Below are 18,796 nucleotides of genomic sequence, written 5' to 3'. Positions count from 1 at the left end.
ATTCCTTAGTAAAGGCCTTGTCGCTCTCCCTCTGCCCTTACCCCAGCTACAGCCTGACTGTGCTGAACAAAAGGCACTCAGTCAGGAAATATTTCAGCCAATCAGACGCTGCCTTCCATCCTGCCAGAGCGTGCCATCCAATCCCCACGCAGCTTTTATCACTATGTCTGCTTGGCTGGCTTGGAGTGCCGAGGCTGTGCTCTCTGTAGAGGGAGAGGGCTGTCCTCCATGTTTTAATAAGCATTGACATTTCACACAAGTCTTTTTTAGCCATGCATCCACAGAGGTAAGCTTGATTTTTTTAAAAATTGTTTTACTTCCTCTTTGGCATTCCTGCTGATGATGTCTAATGTCTTAACACAGATATAATGTTCTTATTCAGGGCTGGTGGAAAAAATCCTGTCCCAAGCTGGACCCTGACAGGAGCAGGGCTCAGCAATCTGTCTCTATGTCTCTGCAATATTTGTGAGCCCTTTGGATCACATGGTTAAGCTGTGAGTGTACACAGACAACCACTGCAAAAATGGCCTTCAGTCCTTTCTCTCAACTGAAATGTTGATCAGGCTGAGAGAGGACCTCAGTTGTGTGAAGTGCTGTCACAGCCAGACCTCTCAAAATGGAAGGCCCTGTGGGTCAAGCAGCAGTCGAGTCTGTAAGAGGAAACCCAACCTCTGCTGCAGTATTGACCATCTTGTGTTATGCAGAATCCTGCATTTGTTCAAGTACTGCTGCCATTTTCTTTTGCTTTTGATCATATGTTTAATTTAAAAGAAATCAATTATTGATTGGTGGTAAATAATTTGTCCACATGATAGAAATTTGTACCTTTTATTTGACACACAGAAGTATTGGTTTTAGTGTCGGTTTCAGTCTGAATTTTTTGTATCTTTAGCATATAGATCAAGAGTTGCATTGATTTAACCCACGTTTACTACAGGGTACAGTCCCTTTTTGTCATAAAATGGTTCTTGTAGGAGAGGGCAGCCATTTCACACAGCTTCCTTATTTTTGGCTGTGTTACTCAAGGGCCTTATCCTGTGCACTGTACACACACAGTGAGATTAAATGGCTGTATCATTTTGCATACAAAACATGCAACTGCTGAATTAAGGCGGGCAAAAAATGGAGTAGACTGAATTGTGTCAGTGACATAGCCAACATAACTACTGTACTGAAAGTATCATAGAGCATATTTAGCAGTGTATTACAGTTTAATATCAGATGAATTTGAACGGACATCATTCTCAAAACCTCAGTGCAAGCTTCTGTTTGAAGCTGAGTGAAACGACTTGGCTGTAGGTGGAAAGAAAAAGCAGGGAAGCCCCCTGAAATAATGTGAGCCTTGATGCATTCATCTCGAGGCCAAAATGTTGGAGCTTGTTTTAAGCCCGTCAGTTACAGACAGCGAATGTACTCATAATCATTGTTGCCTCTGACATGAATCAACTACCTGCCAAAGACTGAACTGCCTTAACTGATTAAAGTTCTCAGATTCCAACTAATCATCTGACGATATATGATTAAAGGTTGTGTTTGATTTTATGTGCCACATTTAATCAGCGATGTGGGCATTTTGAATGTGATGTCTTTTGGCAGTTGGTTTTTAATCTGTGCCTTTTGTGTTTTTTACCTTAAACATTTAAGGATTTAATTAGACAAATGTCAAAATGTAGCACTTGGACCAACAAACAAGAATAACAATAGAAACAGTAGAGTCTTACTAGCAGAATACCTTGAGTATTTGGTAATAACTGTCAGCATAATAATCTGTTTATGCCAAGTGATTATGGCTATTATGGTGCATAAATTTGAAAGAATCCTATTGGTGGGTTAAAGGGTATTTTCCAGGCTCTTTAGTTTACTGTAAAGCAGGTTAAGTTTTCCTTTTGTTCTTTGTGTGTGTGTGTGTGTATCTTTGTATGAATGCATAAGGCCCTCTCTGCATTCCTGTGAGCTGTTGTACTGGCAAAGCTTGTGTTCTCACAGTTGCCACGGCAAGCTTACAACGTCTACAAAATGGACGCCCAAGATTGCTTTTAACCATTAGAGAGAGAGAGAGAGAGAGAGAGAGGGAGAGTGAGAGAGAGAGAAGAAAAAGGGGCTTGGAGGCAATCTGATATATGTTTGTTGTAGTGGAGCAGCACATATCCTGTGCACATACACGCGTGTCTTGTGCGTATGTTTCAAGGGAGAAGTGGAGTGTGGTTTGGAGTGTATTTTTGATGGTGGATGGCAGCAGCAGCCCTCCCTGCATTGCAGCAGTGGATCAGAGCAGAGAGAGGGGAGCAGGGAGAGCCAGTGTGCCACACAGCATCTACCGCCCAATCACGCGCCTCCGTGTGGCTCTCAAACCAATCGGCAGCCCACAGCTGAGGTTAAAGATTGACAATCGCACTGAGAGCAGCAGGGAGAGCAAGGCCCTTCTGGAAAATTCTGCACCCATCTTTGTCTCATCCCTTACAGCTAATATAATTGAGAAAAAAAGGAAAAGATATTAAGCAAGGGCCCTGCCTGAAGAACCAGTGTACTGTGCACGTAAAGAAAAATAAGGTATGATGTTGTTATGTGTGAATTTGTTTTTTCATTTAACTATATTGCGACGTCAGTGTGTTATGTGATTTAAGGAAGAGCAAAATGATAACATATGCATTGTGATGTCTTGCTGTGTTATGTTTTGTGTCAGCAGTGATACTGATTGTGCAAGGGAAATTGATATTGCTGAGGATAAATGGTGTATGCAGGTTTGAAGAGGATAGAGGAGGAGGCCAAGATGGCAAGTGCACAGCCTTTGCAGATGTGTCTTGTGTGTTTGCTTTTATTTTCCCCCCCAAAGGTGCAGAGAAGGGGAGAGCCAGAGCAAGAATCCGACCAAAAGACCTGCCTTGGAAGGCAAAGATGTTGCTGCCTCAACAGGAATATGAATTTTTTCTTGATTAAGGAGTTGGAATCTGAAATGCCTTCGATCAGTGCTTATAATACCACATTTATAATTATGATCGTATTGGATTTTTATCTCTGAGCTTCCGTGTAATAGGAGGACAAGTGGAAATAGACAACTGTTTTTTTGTGTGAGTTTTTTTGGACTGGTTTGACTGTGGATAGAGCAAGTGGATATTTTCTTGATGGAGCATTACAATGGTGGGCATATGTGGCAAGGAGCAGGGCATAGGGAGGAGAAAGAGGAAAAAAAAAGCACAGCACTGGTGGCCGACAGTCATTTTGGAACCATTCAGCCTCTCGTGACACAGACGAGGACATAATTACAAGACTGGAACTGTATGGCTTATCTTCAAACCTTCATGCTGGAGAGGGAAATAAAATATTTATAATAATGACATCATACACAAGGCCATCACTGAGTTTGGTAATGGGCTTGGAAGAATCCAGTACAATCCAATAACAAAAAATATGTGATGTTGTTTGCCTGCGGATTGATTCGATACCATGTATAAAGCACCTTTCTTTTTCCCTGGCTGTCCTCGTGATTAGACTGTACGTTGCTGGTGGCATTCTGGAGTCAGGGAAAGCCATTTCAACCCCACCCTTTTATTCAATTATTTTTACATTCTGCTTCTGAATCAACAGCCATTTCCAGTTTGATTCGACATTCTCATCTTATGTAATGATAAAGTTGACATGTTTATATTGTTCATTTATTTTCAGTGTAAGGTTGTGGACCAAAAGGAAAAAAAATGGAAACATTTGAATCTCAGATTCATATCTAAAAACTCAGATAATGTGGTTATTCAGATTTCTGTGGTTGTTTTTAGCAGATATTTAGCAGATGTTTGCAGATATGGCTCAGAGGTTTCCTAGATATGACACAACTTTGGAACAGAGACGTTCTAGATGATGGGATTGTTTACTTTTTGATTGATGGTGGAGTGTTTACTTTTGTTCTTTGGTACAGAGTAATGGTTTCTTCTGTGCTCTAGGACTCGTTTTGTCAGTATTTGCACGTGGACTACAGACCCCTCTGTTTGTGAATAGCTTCCTGCAGTGTCACTGAGGGAGACCATGAGCTTATGTCAATGGAGTTCTTTCAAAGAGGAACTTCTCTCTTCCTCATTCAAAGCAGTGGAAATAATAAACCGGAGACGACTAATTCAATGAGATTTTTTGGCTGCATCAAAGATTCAGTGTCATTGCCTCCCTCAAGATACCCTTACATACGTAACTGGGAGACTTCTCAGTGAGAGTACTACATGCTACTTGCTTTTTAAAAGTGTGTTGCTTTGTTAACATTCTGATAGAAGAGTTGTGTAATGTTGTGCACTTGTTTGTGTAACTTCGGTGTATTCAAACCGAAAAAAACAACAACAGAAGACAAAATTGTAGATTATATTGCCCTCATTTATAGCAATTAGGAAGGCAAGGATCAGTGCATGACTACACAAACGTATTATGAAAACTAATACTCAAGTACCTCACTTTTAAAGGATAATACCACGTATTCAAGTCTTTTGGCTGTATGTAAACACAGCTGCCATCCTTTTCCCCAGTGTGAATGCAGCCACCTGTTTTGGAAAATGTCACATCTGGGTTTTCAATGTGAATTCACATTCTTTACTTATTAGATGTGAATAATCTAGAGGAACTGTCTTGGACTTGGACCTCACTCACTTGTTCACTCACTCACTCACTCAATGTTAGGAACTGCATGTTAGGAACTGCAATATAACAGGTGCCATTAGTCACATACTCACATTTAGGGACTGCTCCACAAGGGAGCACTATTGTGTTTTCGGTCAATGGCACCTAATGGCAGATTTGCAAAGCTAAAGAAAATAGTGCTGTTTTATATATTTCGAGAAAAATATAATAAGCAAACTTAATATTATATTGATTCATTGTTTATTATAAAGAGCAAGTTGTCTTTTGTCTGTTGCAGTTTGGCTGAAGAAGAAGTAAAGGCAGAGTCAGATGTGAGTGAAGGGATGGAGATTGCAACACGATCCAAAGGTGAGGAGACCACAGGGTTAGCATTTTTAAAATATAACTGCAGTAGATCCTCAAGGCCATATGTGTTATCTGAAGCTTGCATCTTTAGTTTTGCACTAGAACCTAAAAACTAAAAGAGAATATAAATTATAGAGGTTTATAGCTACAAATACGTGATGCAGGAATCATTGCACACAATGTTAAGCTGTTAATTCTTCAGATGTTAAGGGCCCACAGACGCTCCTCCGACAAGTTGACGGAGAGTCTGATACTTTCAGTACACAAACCTGGCCTCACTGTCAGGATTCTGCAAGTTGTGTTCTGATTGACTCTCTGTACATTGCGTATACGCACTTACATGTCTAATTTTGTACAGATATTGGTCCGAAGTGACTCACCTCCTTCTACATGTCATGCCAAAACAGCAGGCTTGTGATTGGTCCTTTTGCGTGTCAGTCAAATTTCTTTTCCTGCTGTAGTAGGCAGTTCTTGGCCATGTTAAATACAAACGGCAAACGGCACCGGACTCTCCCTAGACTAAGGGTCCATATATGGATTCATATTTTATTTTTTGTTTTATTTATTTATTTAAAATAACTTTTATATTAGTTTGTACAGTATACACTTTCAGAGAGTTGTTATAAATTCTTAGATACATTATTACACATTACTCTGTATTAATATATGCAGGAATTTATATTTATTGTAGTAAATTACATGTACGTAGTTATTACTGTAGTACTATTAATGCAATAATAATTCTTCAAGTGATGGAATAAAACTACTTAAACAAAGTGTTGCTTATATGGTTTCTGACACTCTATATCATACTTTTATTTCATTTTTATTTTTTGGTAAAGGAAATTTTACCAAACCAATCTCGGCTCAGTGACTCCACTGTCAGAAAGTTAATGTGGTTGTAACTTTTGCTTCCTCTGTGGTGGTACTGTTGAGGATACATATTCCTTACTTGTCGTTAGGGAACATAATTATACTTCATTCTATTATAACTGTATATTTTAAAATGATGTTGATTTCATACATCAATTCCATGTTGCTTTATTTTACTGAGATCTATAATTAAATATTACAAATATTCACCTCTACTGCAGAAGAGAATATACTGTACATTTAGGGAACAAAACTGGAATAAAAACAACTGTTGAACCTTTAAAGGTACATTTACATGGTTTGTACCTTTAGTGGCATTTTTTCCATTTGCTTAAATAAGATAATTGACTGAACGATTCCTTTAAAATTACCATACAGGCATATTATTGTATAAAAATGGTGTTAACATTATGTATGTTTTTTGGATACAGTGTCTGATGCAGCATCTGTGGAGCGTACTGGCACCAAGCGCAAAGCTCCTAGTCCACCTCACTCCTCCAATGGACACTCTCCTTCGGAAGCTTCCCCAAGCCCAGTCAAAAAGAAGAAGAAACCAGGACCTGTCAACAGCAGCAAAGATCAGGTACAATATGCTTAACTCTTTAGTCTTGTGTCACACTAGACTTAAAAACATAGCTTAATAATAATTATTATTTTGCCACACCAGCCATTGTGGATGGAAGTATAAGACATACCAAACACATAAACTTGTTACAGACAGTTATTTGTCTTAATCTTGTGTTGACAGCTTGAATTCCAACTTCCTAAATAGTCACACTCCAGAGCATTTCAGAAAAACGAAATACACACAGGGGAAAGTATTTGGTGATGTGCCTTAAAGGATGCCATTGTCTTAATGTCAGTGCTAACTTTAGGTTGCCTTATTTAAACCTCCCTAGTCTGAAATCTCAGTTTAATCTTTGGGGAGAGTCCTTGAAATGGCTGATACATTCCTTGTTGGACTTGAGAAAAAATTAAATAGAAGTTTCATAGTAAATCAAATGAAGTAACTAACAGTAAAAACAAATTAAACTAATAAAAATATAAAAATTATATAAAATGATAACTCCAAATAGTACATGTGCTGTCACTGGTGTAACATAATGAAACTGAATACAAAGAAAACTTTATAACTAAATATATTAATGACTCAAGGTCACTGTGTAAAATATACATAAAAAATATAGAAAACAAATTTTTGTACATGTAACTATGTTTAACTACTTACTTCGCCTTTGCATTATTCTTGAATGAAATCCTTCATACGTGTTACCTGTGTGTTTCGTAACCTGCAGTACGTGTATTTTGAAACCCCACTTTTCGTGTTTTTCTCGCCTACATTCCAGTCCGAACTAAGACATGGTCCCTTTTACTATGTGAAGCAGCCCGCACTCACCACAGACCCTGTTGATGTTGTACCGCAGGATGGGAGGAATGACTTCTACTGCTGGGTGTGCCACCGTGAGGGCCAGGTGCTCTGCTGTGAGCTCTGCCCCCGTGTCTACCACGCTAAGTGCCTCAAACTGGCCGCAGAGCCCGAGGGGGACTGGTTCTGCCCTGAGTGTGAGGTACCAGCTTGCTCTAACACTGCCACTACCACTCAGGAAAAGTTGCTGAATCTAAGCTACATTTAAACTAATTATTATGGACCTTTTGACCTAAGAGCAAACTTTATGTGAAACATTTTGGGTGTCCCTGGTTGTGTTGATTGTGTTGACTTTCACACATGCATGGTAACCCAAAAATGGTCCTGAATTTACCCAGAGGTGCTGAACACAATTACCTGCAATGTTTGTCCTGGACTTTACGCTGCTAGTGCCCTAGTAGAGTCTCCGGGTAAAGTCAGAGAGTGTGCATGTGTGAATAGAGCTACTAATATTCCGGGTTTCTCCTGCACGCACTGCACAGGTGCCACCCCATACCTAAAGCATGGCAAACATTTATAGCTATTTGAAAGCATTTGACACAGAAAATCTCATGCTGTGCACTAGTGCTGGGCGATATGTGCGCAAATCAATATCACGATTAATTGTACATTTTACCACGATTACGATTAATGAATGATTATTTTGTTCTTGTATTTTTGACCCTCATGGTTCTGTGACTCCAGTAAGCTCCAGTATTATAGCTGGGATATTTTTTCTAATGTTGCCGGGAGTTTGTTCCTTTCTTGTTTTTTGAGCACTGTTCATATTTGGTGTGTGATTGTGCTTTGGTCGCTGAATTTTTTTTTTCTCAGTGTTTACATTTGACATCTTTTTTGTTCAGGGTCGTCTTATTTAAAGTCAAAACACAACCCGTCCAAACAACAGACGCTGTGGTTTTCTTTGGTACGTGTTGCTCGAGACACTTGGTTGACTTCAGAGTTTAGGTTCTCCTCCATGTTGCTTCCATGTGGCCGATATGGGCAGAATCACATGACTACAACACACAGTGGGGACATAACAGAATAAAAAAAAACATTAAAAAAATTGATATAATCGATATAGACAAGTTTATGTCGTTAAGAAGTTTTGAATGTCGATTTCGATTAATTTTTGATAAATTGCCCAGCCCTACTGTGCACTGTATGTGTGAAAAGACCGCTTCGGGGCATCTCCAGACCTGATACTTTGGAATATCTCTACGATTAATGTATGAAAAAGGTTTAAGTGAGAACAGATCATCTACACATTTCAGTGTTAATTGCTTTTTATATATTGACCCAAGACAAAATATAAAATGAATACCGTGAAATGAATATAGAAAACTGATTTTCTTTTTTGAAAAAGCTTACTCACTCTGAAATTGAGCAACGGTGTGCCTTTTTCTTGAAACATAGACTGAAAAACGAGCATATGTGTAATGTATGGTTAAGTTGACATGTTGCCAAACTCTAGTTTCAGATCATTCAAATTAAGTGTAAAATTTCCCTTGCTTTACCTTTCAGAAAATAACTGTTGCAGAGTGCATCGAGACGCAGAGCAAAGCCATGACGATGCTCACCCTGGACCAGCTGTCTTATCTGCTCAAGTTCGCCCTCCAGAAGATGAAACAGCCTGGTGTAAGGGCTCCTTCTTCCACTCTCACACTGATTGATGTTTTGAGATGCACATGGAAACTAGTCTCTTGATCTGGCAAAAGCTTGATGATGGTCGGATCGTGTTTCTGATACTCCAAAAATTAATTAGCAGTAATGAAGTCCCTTAATTCTGTTCTTCCATTACCAGTGAATTGACGTTGTCCTCTTTGTCCGCTTCTGTGGCATATAGACGAATGATAATATTCATGCAAGATTGTATTTAATAATTTTATTCCATGTTGCCTTGCAGGTTCAGGGAGGTTTGTTTTTTTATTATTATTAATTTTTTTCAGCCCCTCTGTGAGTTTTACATTTGCTTTTTTTTCACCACCTATTTTTGCATTTCCTTCATGTGAATTTTTTTAATGAGAAGCACAACTGAGACTGGTGCTGGTTTTAAGGCATGTAATGGTGAATATCATGCCCCCCCTCCCCTCTTTTTTTGCTTTTTTTCCAGGATCAGTCACGCACTTCATCTCTGTCCTCCCATGCTGTCAACTCTCAGAGTAAAGCATATAATTGGGTAAATAAACACCTCTGAGAAAAGCCCCCTCCTGCAGTATCCCTGTCCATCTCTTCTCTATACCCTTGTCTGTTAATATGTTTTGAGTGGGGTGTTCTAGTGTGGTTGTGATGTAGGTTTGTGGGCCTACTGCTTCTATGTGTTTTGATTGTGTTCATGGGGTTCAGTGAAAGCCAGATCTGTATTTTTTAAGCCATGGCAGCCATCCAAAAGCACTGACAACTCAACTGGCCATGACCATGTTTAATATAAGCATCCCTGCTATAAGATGGAACTTCCAGCTTTTTCTATAACACTTAGATGTTAAGTTATTGCATTAAATATACATCACAATGCTGTATATTTTATGTAATTGCCATATTAGTACATTTTGAAGTAATGTCATTATAATGTTAATAAATAATATCAAGTGCATATTTAGTTGATAAAAATTCTGTTTTTACAATGTTCAGTCTTTTGACATACAGCTTTTTCTTTAGCTCTGTAATGGGTGTTTTCCTTGTATAACATGACAGTTCCCCCAACAAACTTCATAAAATACAATGCTTAATTAAATATCATTCATTCAAATTTGAAACATAAATGGGCCTTCGACTGAAAGTTTTATATCGCAACCTTTGACAGAAAGTCTTTGTTGGTTTCCCTGTGCTACAAGTGACTAATAATTATAGAGTTTATACAGTTAATGTGTCTTTTAAGACATAACCTTTCTAAAAGCAAGATGATTGTAGTGTGTAAATACTAGGCCTGGAGCTGACCTCTCCTTGACCCCCTTTTGATTTGTTTAAATGCAGTGCAAAAATGTAGACAAGGCTTTATAGAACAACCTATGACTGTCACGTCTTAATGAGTTTTCGTCTGTTCTCTCCTCTCTTTCTCTCTCCAGACAGAACCTTTTCAGAAGCCAGTTTGTCTTGAGCAGCACCCGGATTATGCAGAGTATATTTTTCATCCCATGGATCTCTGTACATTAGAAAAGGTAACGGCAACATCCAAAAGTATTCTCGTGTTGTTTGGTAATTTGTTTCAGTATGGATAAGGATTTTCTTTCACTCCCACTTAGAATATCAAAAAGAAACTATATGGCTCCACTGAAGCTTTCTTGGCCGATGTGAAGTGGATTTTACACAACTGCATTATTTACAATGGAGGTTGTAAATAACACCCAAATAAATTGTATTCATTTTCTGCTCACAATATTTTGTTGGAAAGGTTCTGAATGCTGTGTCTTACTTTTCTTTCAGGAAATCATAAACTCACAGCAACAGCTAAAGTTATTGTAAAAATCTGTGAACATGAAGTGAGTAAAACAGATTTTAAGAACTGTTATATAAATCCAAACATTGAAATAAACATAAAGAGTTTGGTGCCAGTTGTTTCAGACATCATCTGTTCTTCAGATGAATGAAATAGAGGTCTGCCCAGAGTGCTATCTTTCAGCATGCCAGAAGAGGGACAACTGGTTTTGTGAGCCATGTGTAAGTGTTTCTTGGCTATGTAAATTGTTACATGAAAATGCATCCTCCATGATCCTCGAGTTGAATATTTGCCTCTTTGTCTCAGAGTAACCCCCATCCATTAGTGTGGGCAAAACTTAAGGGGTTTCCATTCTGGCCTGCCAAAGCTCTGCGAGACAAAGACGGACAAGTGGATGCTCGATTCTTTGGACAACACGACAGGTGAGAAATCGGACACATGCTCAACAAAGAATGGAAACAAACAAAATGCGTTCTAATGTGTTCTACTGCATTTGCTTTGTTTGTCAGAGCCTGGGTTCCAATCAACAACTGCTACCTCATGTCAAAGGAGATTCCTTTCTCTGTAAAGAAGACCAAAAGCATCTTCAACAGTGCTATGCAGGAGATGGAAGTCTATGTTGAAAACATTCGTAAAAAATTTGGTGTATTCAATTATGCCCCATTCCGCACTCCCTACACACCAGACAATCAGTTCCAAATGCTTCTCGACCCAGCGAATCCAGGAGCTGGCTCAGTGAAACCCGACAAACAAGAGAAGATCAAGTTCAGCTTTGACATGACTGCATCACCCAAAATGCTGGTAGGCAAGAGCCTAATATCAGGAGGAATTTGTGGAGGAGGAGCTGGCAGGCGGATCTCTATTACGGACACACCTCGTTCACCAATGAGCACCAATTCCTCAGCCCACACTGGCTCTGATGGCGAGCAAGAGGCTGGAGAGAAGACCCAAGCCAGAGTTCCTCTGCCCCACCACACTGGAGGAGAAGAGTCTATGGAAAGCACAGGTAGTAGAACGTTACTAAATGAAGCTGTACAATTATAAAGGTGTTTCACTGTTTGAAAAATAAGTGAAAAGGCTTGGAGCATTTAAAGGAACACTAGGTAAGATTTGGGTTTTTTGCACCTAGGGCTCCCCCTAGTGTAATTTATTTTTAAAGAACTGTACTGAAATACATTTTTTTAAATTAGAATCACTTTATTGGTCACTGTCCTTGCACATAGAGGAATTTGTTCTCTGCATTTAACCCAATCCATGCAATGAAACACACATTTACACACACTAGTAACCACCAGAGCGGCGGGCGGCTCTAGCCTCGAGGAGCAGTTGAGGGTTAGGTGCCTAAGGTGCTCAACAGCACTTCAGTCATGACCTTCCAGTTACAAGCCCAGCTCCCTAACCACCAGGCTGCAGTTGCCTAATGGAGAGGGGGAGGGAGGAGAGATGGTTTCCTGCCCTCCTCCTAAAGTTACATAGTGTCGTTTCTGCAGTGCTGAGCTTGGTGTAGCAATGACAAAAGCTCTAGTCACCTTTTTACACAGTGAATAAATTACACTAATTTTGAAGCTGTAATTTTAAGGTAAAAATATTACATATTGTTCCTTTAACATGGCATTTGTTTTACGGCATTTGTTCATATTGCCACTAGAATGTCATTCAATTTAATGGTCTACTATTTTTGGAGGTTATGTGCTTTACTGAATATAAGTTAATATAAGATGCCAGAAGCAGAATTATGCGGCGTATTTGGAAATAAAACATTAGTTAGTGCAGGGACACGCTACAATTTGGTGCACAGGGGGCGCTACAGTGACTTCGAACCTATAGTACTGCGTTTGTTTTCAGAAGTCTTAACAAGAAGTCAGTTAGTAAAGTCAACCAATTTAACCAACTCGTTGTTCTTTATTACACAGCATCCCCTGCTGCTCGCGCAGGTCCTGGAGGAAGTTCAGTGGACAGTCCTAAACCATTCCACTCAACAGCTTCCAGCACACCTATTAAACAAGAAAAAACTCCCCCTACAGGCAGCATCCTAAACCTTAATCTAGGTAAGCTATCCTGCAAAAATAGCTAACATAATTATACTAGTCCTGATTTTACTTCTGATTTTTCAGCCAGACATAAATATGGTCTTAATGATTATAGATTATTTGGTGCACGTTTTATTTGTAACACTTCTTAGACCGTAGTAAGGCAGAGATGGACCTGAAAGAGCTGAGCGAGACTGTACAGCAGCAGCAACAGCAGCAGCAAGGGCCTCAGGCATCACTTACTTCCCCCAAGAGGCAAATCAGGAGCCGCTTCCAGCTCAACCTTGACAAGACCATTGAGAGCTGCAAAGCACAGCTAGGTGAGCTTACTTTAATTAGAAAGACTTATCCTTGGCGCACTCTGCTAATATTGGATTAATAAAACATAATAATAAAGGAATATGTAGATTTTATTATAAAACATAAATTATTTTGTTGACAACGAAAAACACATCAGTATAGTCATGCACACATACTAATAAATGATACTGTAATTTGTAATTGTAGCATTACTTTTGCTCACCTGTGCACAGGTATAGATGAGATATCCGAGGATGTGTATAAAGGTGTAGAACACAGTGATTCAGAAGACTCAGACAAGTCAGAATCCAGTGACAGTGAATATGCCAGTGATGATGAAAAGAAACCAAAAAGCTGCCAGGACAGCAACACTGATGACAAAACAGAAAAAGAACCATCCAAAAAGAAGTCCAAACTAACACCCCCTGCTGGTGATGACAAGGACAGCAGCACTGAAGCTTTGGGGACTTCTAGCACAACAACCAAATGTGAGACTCCACAGAAAGCAGGAACTAGCATTTCTACAGTAAAAGAGAAACCCGTTGCTGATGCAGACAAAGAAGTGCCCAAAACAGCACCAGTCTCTCCGAGTGCACGAGACAAGTCCAAAACTGCAGAGGAAATCAAGCAGCAAAAGTCTGTGGATGTGGACATGGATTCAGACTCAGAGAGAGAGTTAGTGATTGATTTGGGAGAAGAGCCTGGAGGAAGAGAGAGGAAAAGAAGAAGAAAAGACTCAGCCGCTGTCACCACACTCAAAGAAACCACAACTTCCAAAACAGAGGGTATGACCCTGTATACTGTTCTTCCTAAACTGACAACAAACTAGGGACAACTTAGTATTTAAAATGTAGCTAAGGAGTAAATATATCATGAATTTATTATCACTGATGTCATATTCATTTACAATGTCTTACAGGTTTTCATGAAATTTGTGTTTGTTTTTTCTTTATCCAATAGCTAAGGCCCCTGCAACAGGTAGTCTTGCCCAGACTCAAATCCCCTCTTCCACCACAGGCCTCAAAGACCCCTTACAATCTCCCATGGCTATTCCTTTAAATGTAGTGGCTGTCCCTGCAGTTCCAAGCACCAATGCACCCCTCAGTGCCACTTCATCCACAGCCCTGACTTCCTCCTCTACCCCGAATAGCACAGTTAAAAAACAGCGCCCCCTTCTGCCTCGGGAGACAGTACCTGTGGTGCAGAGGGCTGTGGTGTGGAATCCCACCACCAAGTTCCAGACGTCTTCTCAGAAGTGGCATATGCAGAAAGTGCAGCGGCAGCAGCAGAGCCAAACGCAACCAGCCACGCAGACACAGATGTTGTCGCAGGCACAGAGCAACCAAGTGCAGCAAGCGCAGTCTTCATTATCTCCCCAGCAGCCTTCATCCAGCACCAGATATCAGACTCGACAGGCTGTTAAAGGTAAGTAGCCTATGCCACTTTAAATAACAGTGCTGGGTCGAGTAGCTTATATCTACTTAATTAAAAGCATAGGTATCTAAATTATGTCTCAAGTGTGAAAAAAATTTGAGAACACCCCCCCACACACACACTACCGCCAGTCAAAGTACATATACAATATCTAAGTGAAAATAAGTTAAAACATCTCTACAGTACACAGATTTCTGCACATGATTATGCACATGGGAAGACCTATTTTAAATGTCTCTTGGTAACAATTCTCCACTGCTGTGGTCCCTATGGGTCAGCAGAAAAAGTAGTGATGAGCCGATCCGATATTCATTATCGGTATCGGTCCGATTCTGGCCTAAATTGCTGGATCGGATATCGGAAAGGAACAAAACATGCAATCCGATCCATTAAATATAAAAAAAAATTTTTGGGGTGAAATTTGCAACATGCCGTAAGCCAATGCAGCACTTTCACATAGGACCGGCAGGCATCACATGATAGAGCGACTGTTGTGAGAGGCCTGTAAACACGTCAGCAGTGTGGAGTTACTTCACAGTCAACGAAGAAAACAGCAAGACCACCGAGTGTAATTTGTGTAATGCTACTGTCTCACGAGGTGGTAGCACTGTTGGGAACTTTAACACCACGAACATGATTTAACACTTACAGAAAGACCACGGAAAGGAGTACACGGAATTTATCAAGGCCTCGAATACTAAGAAGAAAACTGTTTCGCATCAACAAACGCTGCTGGAAAACATTTTTTTCAAAGCAATTATGTTTTTAAAAAATCGGATTAGTATCAGTATCAGCAGATACCCAAATGTAAAATATCGGTATCGGACCTAAAAAAGTGGTATTGTGCCATCCCTAGTAAAAAGTAAAAGATTATAGTAAATAAAAAAGTAAAACCATATTTATTTATTTTTTTATATTTCCAACATATTTGAAAATTGACTTGTAGTTATGCATATATAACTAACAGTCCTCTCACAATTCATTCTGCATCACTAGTTAACATATAATCGTTTAAGTGGTTTGAGCTTTTATTCATGCACTCAGCAAATCCTTTGGGAGAGCTAGTATTCTGAACTGATCTAAAATGCCTTTGCTTCCCTTAGCCGTGCAGCATAAGGACCCCCAACACAGCACCTCCACCTCCTCTGTGACCTTGGTTACCAGCGCTCCAGTGTCTGCGGCTATAATGGCAGGCGCCACAGTTAGTTCTTCCTCATCATCAGCATCCTCTATGGCTAGTGATCTACAAATCCCCACAACGTCTGCTGATGTGGCAGCTGACATCGCCAAGTATACTAACAAAGTAAGATGGCTCATCTGTTCCACAGATAAAAAAAAACAACATTAAAAAGTTGGCTATTAAAACTATCGTCTCAGTATATTGTGATAAAGTATAATCTAATTTTGCAAAGTAAAAATAAGTGTTTTAATAGCATTCTTTATTTTGTTTTATGAGTCAGATTGAGATGGCAATGATTTTTTTAAATGTTTTTACAGATAATGGATGCAATCAAGGGGACAATGACTGAAATATACAATGACCTCTCAAAGAGCACCTCAGGAAATACAATAGCAGAAGTGGGTATATTTGACAGTTCTGACAAAAGTGTGCAATACTGTTTACCAATACCAATGTATTCACTGGGAGTATATTTACAAGACTGACCTGCTTCTTTGCCTTGCAGATTAGACGGTTACGGATTGAAATCGAAAAACTGCAGTGGCTACATCAGCAGGAGTTATCAGAGATGAAGCACAATTTAGGTTTGTTATTTTCAAACTGTGGAACTGACACTTTGAAACAGATAACTTAGATTTTTATTATACTTGGTAGGCTGCTTAACGTGTGTGTGTGTGTGTGTGTGTGTGTGTGTGTGTGTGTGTATGATTTCACTTAGAACTGACCATGGCGGAAATGAGACAAAGTCTGGAACAGGAGCGAGAACGGCTAGTTGCAGAGGTAAAGAAACAAATGGAGATGGAGAAACAACAGGCTGTGGATGAAACCAAAAAGAAGCAGTGGTGTGCCAACTGTAAGAAGGAGGCTATATTTTACTGCTGCTGGAATACAAGTTATTGTGACTACCCCTGTCAGCAAGCCCACTGGCCAGAACACATGAAGTCCTGCACACAATCTGGTATGATAATCCTACTTAGCATTGATTGTTCGACTTAATGTCAGTGTACTGTATAATTGTAACATGTCTCCGGCATTTACCTCTAACGTGCATTTACTTTTTCAGCAACATCATCACAACAAGAACCAGAAACAGAGTCAAACACAGATGCCATTCCTAAAGGCTCTGGGCATCCTAACAATGGTCAAGACTCACCAAAAGAGACAACATCAGCCCCTCCCACGGAAAAGGACAGCGATGTCGACAAACCTAAGGACAATGTCACAGTTAGCCTCTCCTAGCTCAGACACAAACTCTGCTTTAGAACAGCACTTACACCTGCAGAACTGTACAAACCATAGTAGAATCATTCACTACAACAAAATTTTTATTTTGTGTATTTGTCTGTGCTTTTGAACTTTGAGAAGTCTGAGTTAATTTACTGTATTTTTAACAATTCTGAGTTCCAGTTGCATTTCCCACGTGGTACTTAAGGCATTTTGGAGGCCTAATATAACCCTATTCTGGAAATTTTAGACTCCATAACTTCATTCTGACTCTACTGAAAAGAGTATTTGCTTTGAATTTACTTGATTCAGATGTTTACATGTGTACATTAACTAGATATACCACATATACAAAACAGAGTTGTATTGTAATATATTTTATTTACGTTTGAGTTGAAAAAGTTGTGATTTTGACTTACAAGCAGCCCGTCAGTTGTCGCATTCAGCACAGTGTCTGTGTTGAATGAGGCAATAAATCTAGATAACCACAACTGGAATGTTTTTTACACCAAAAGGTAGTTCTATGGTGCTTACTTAATGTTCATAGAATATTTGTAGCATTATGTCAACACTCTTTCAGCATTAAGTGCTTCATTCTGACACAAATCTGCTATTTCCTAGAACATATATTTTACAAAAATTACATCCTTACTCAACACATCTTCATAATACTCTCATTTAATGCTTCACCAGCAAGAGTGAAGTTGTGGAGACCTGAACATCCAGCATCAGATGTCACATTTGACAGTAACTGGATTGAAAAAAAGGCTCTGTCATAAAACTGAGTCATTACAGAAGTGGCTCTATATCATATAGGCCTAAAATGTGTCATGTCTTTGACTGTGAAAAGGAACATGGTGAAGTTAAAACAGTTAAAACTTATATTTCCATTACAGTTTCTATTCTTTCCTAATATATAAGCTTTATATGAGTGTGGATAACAAAGAAAAAGGTATGGAATTTCATTTTTATGTTTATTTTTTACAGTTGATAGATTTTAAAGAAGAATACTGCTTTATATCAATATTTATGTTAATTTATCCAACATTTTGGTAATATGAATCTCTAAAGACTGTATTTTATTTTGCCTATGCATCACTAAGACTATTTGAAAGCCTGTTTGGAGAAAATGAAAAATGTGTTACCCCTGTCTAATTCAGATAGCCGTTAATACTACAACATTGTGTGGGGAACTTTTTTTTTTAAACCAAAGTATTTTCACTTTGTTTATCATAACACAACCTTAATGCATCACTAGGTAACCATCTTGTTACTGATTTAATTTTAAAAGGATAGCATCATTATAATTAGGCCTAAACCTCTATTTTTTGCCTTCACCTACACTCCCTTATGTGCCCATGTTGTCCTGATTTTGATGATTACATGTCTGACTGGATGGCATCTGACTAGAATCTTTTGTTGCCACATTTTTTCTTTTTTTCACTCAGATATATTATACTTTTTTTATCCTTACAGTTAGTGGAGTGCCATTTGTTGTACTTTGCTGTTAAAAAACTTGACTTGTTCTATCCATTACTGTTTTGAGAGTAACATTTTATTTTCCATTTGGCCTATATGTTGATCGAATATTTTGCCAAAATTAAGACATTTTATAATAATTGTTTTAATGTTTATTATTAAAGTCATGCTTTAGATTTTCAAGAATATTTACTGGACACAGAAAATATCACACTTTAAGCAGCCTCCATGATGATGCATTGACTGTTGACAATGATTACATTATTCTTAACTCTAAAAAAGGAAAAATAAAGAAAACCATTGAGAGGATTTGCTGTATATATTTCAAGAAAAGACAAATGTTTACATATTGTACATAAATAAAGATTTGGTGGTCTTAATACATTTCTCGTTCTTTTAAATTAGCCCAGATTCATAAAGATGTTACAGGATGTAATACAACACATATAAATTTTGTCATATCACATTCATTTTAT

General features: G+C 38.8%; 1 protein-coding gene across 4 annotated transcripts; it reads left to right on the top strand.

Moving 5' to 3' along the window:
- The first annotated feature begins 223 nt into the window (after positions 1-223).
- On the top strand, positions 224-18,679 carry zmynd8 (zinc finger, MYND-type containing 8). Of its 4 annotated transcripts, none has more exons than XM_066671987.1 (20): positions 224-286; positions 4,892-4,962; positions 6,264-6,415; positions 7,257-7,400; positions 8,762-8,875; positions 10,303-10,395; positions 10,480-10,567; positions 10,661-10,716; positions 10,817-10,894; positions 10,980-11,095; positions 11,183-11,679; positions 12,587-12,721; positions 12,856-13,023; positions 13,237-13,788; positions 13,964-14,428; positions 15,541-15,740; positions 15,935-16,015; positions 16,123-16,201; positions 16,336-16,575; positions 16,681-18,679. In XM_066671987.1, the coding sequence occupies exons 1-20, from the start codon at positions 273-275 to the stop codon at positions 16,854-16,856; spliced, it is 3,519 nt and encodes a 1,172-aa protein (XP_066528084.1). In that variant the 5' UTR covers positions 224-272; the 3' UTR covers positions 16,857-18,679. The 4 variants fall into 4 exon arrangements, with proteins under 4 accessions (XP_066528084.1, XP_066528082.1, XP_066528083.1 ...); XM_066671985.1 differs by having other exon boundaries at positions 7,179-7,400; XM_066671986.1 differs by lacking the exon at positions 224-286 and adding an exon at positions 2,912-3,068 and having other exon boundaries at positions 7,179-7,400.
- Positions 18,680-18,796: the final 117 nt, after the last annotated feature.

The sequence above is a fragment of the Hoplias malabaricus genome, chromosome 5 (genome assembly GCF_029633855.1).
Source record: "Hoplias malabaricus isolate fHopMal1 chromosome 5, fHopMal1.hap1, whole genome shotgun sequence".
Taxonomy (NCBI): domain Eukaryota; kingdom Metazoa; phylum Chordata; class Actinopteri; order Characiformes; family Erythrinidae; genus Hoplias; species Hoplias malabaricus.
Note: the sequence above shows the minus strand (reverse complement) of the source record. Positions and strands in the feature narration are given on the sequence as shown.

Bases quoted from the DNA above. Each gene is read 5' to 3' on its own strand.
- zmynd8 (XM_066671985.1), top strand. The intron at 6,416-7,178 runs GTACAATATGCT...CCTACATTCCAG, and splicing joins TCAACAGCAGCAAAGATCAG to TCCGAACTAAGACATGGTCC. The intron at 16,576-16,680 runs GTATGATAATCC...TTACTTTTTCAG, and splicing joins GAAGTCCTGCACACAATCTG to CAACATCATCACAACAAGAA.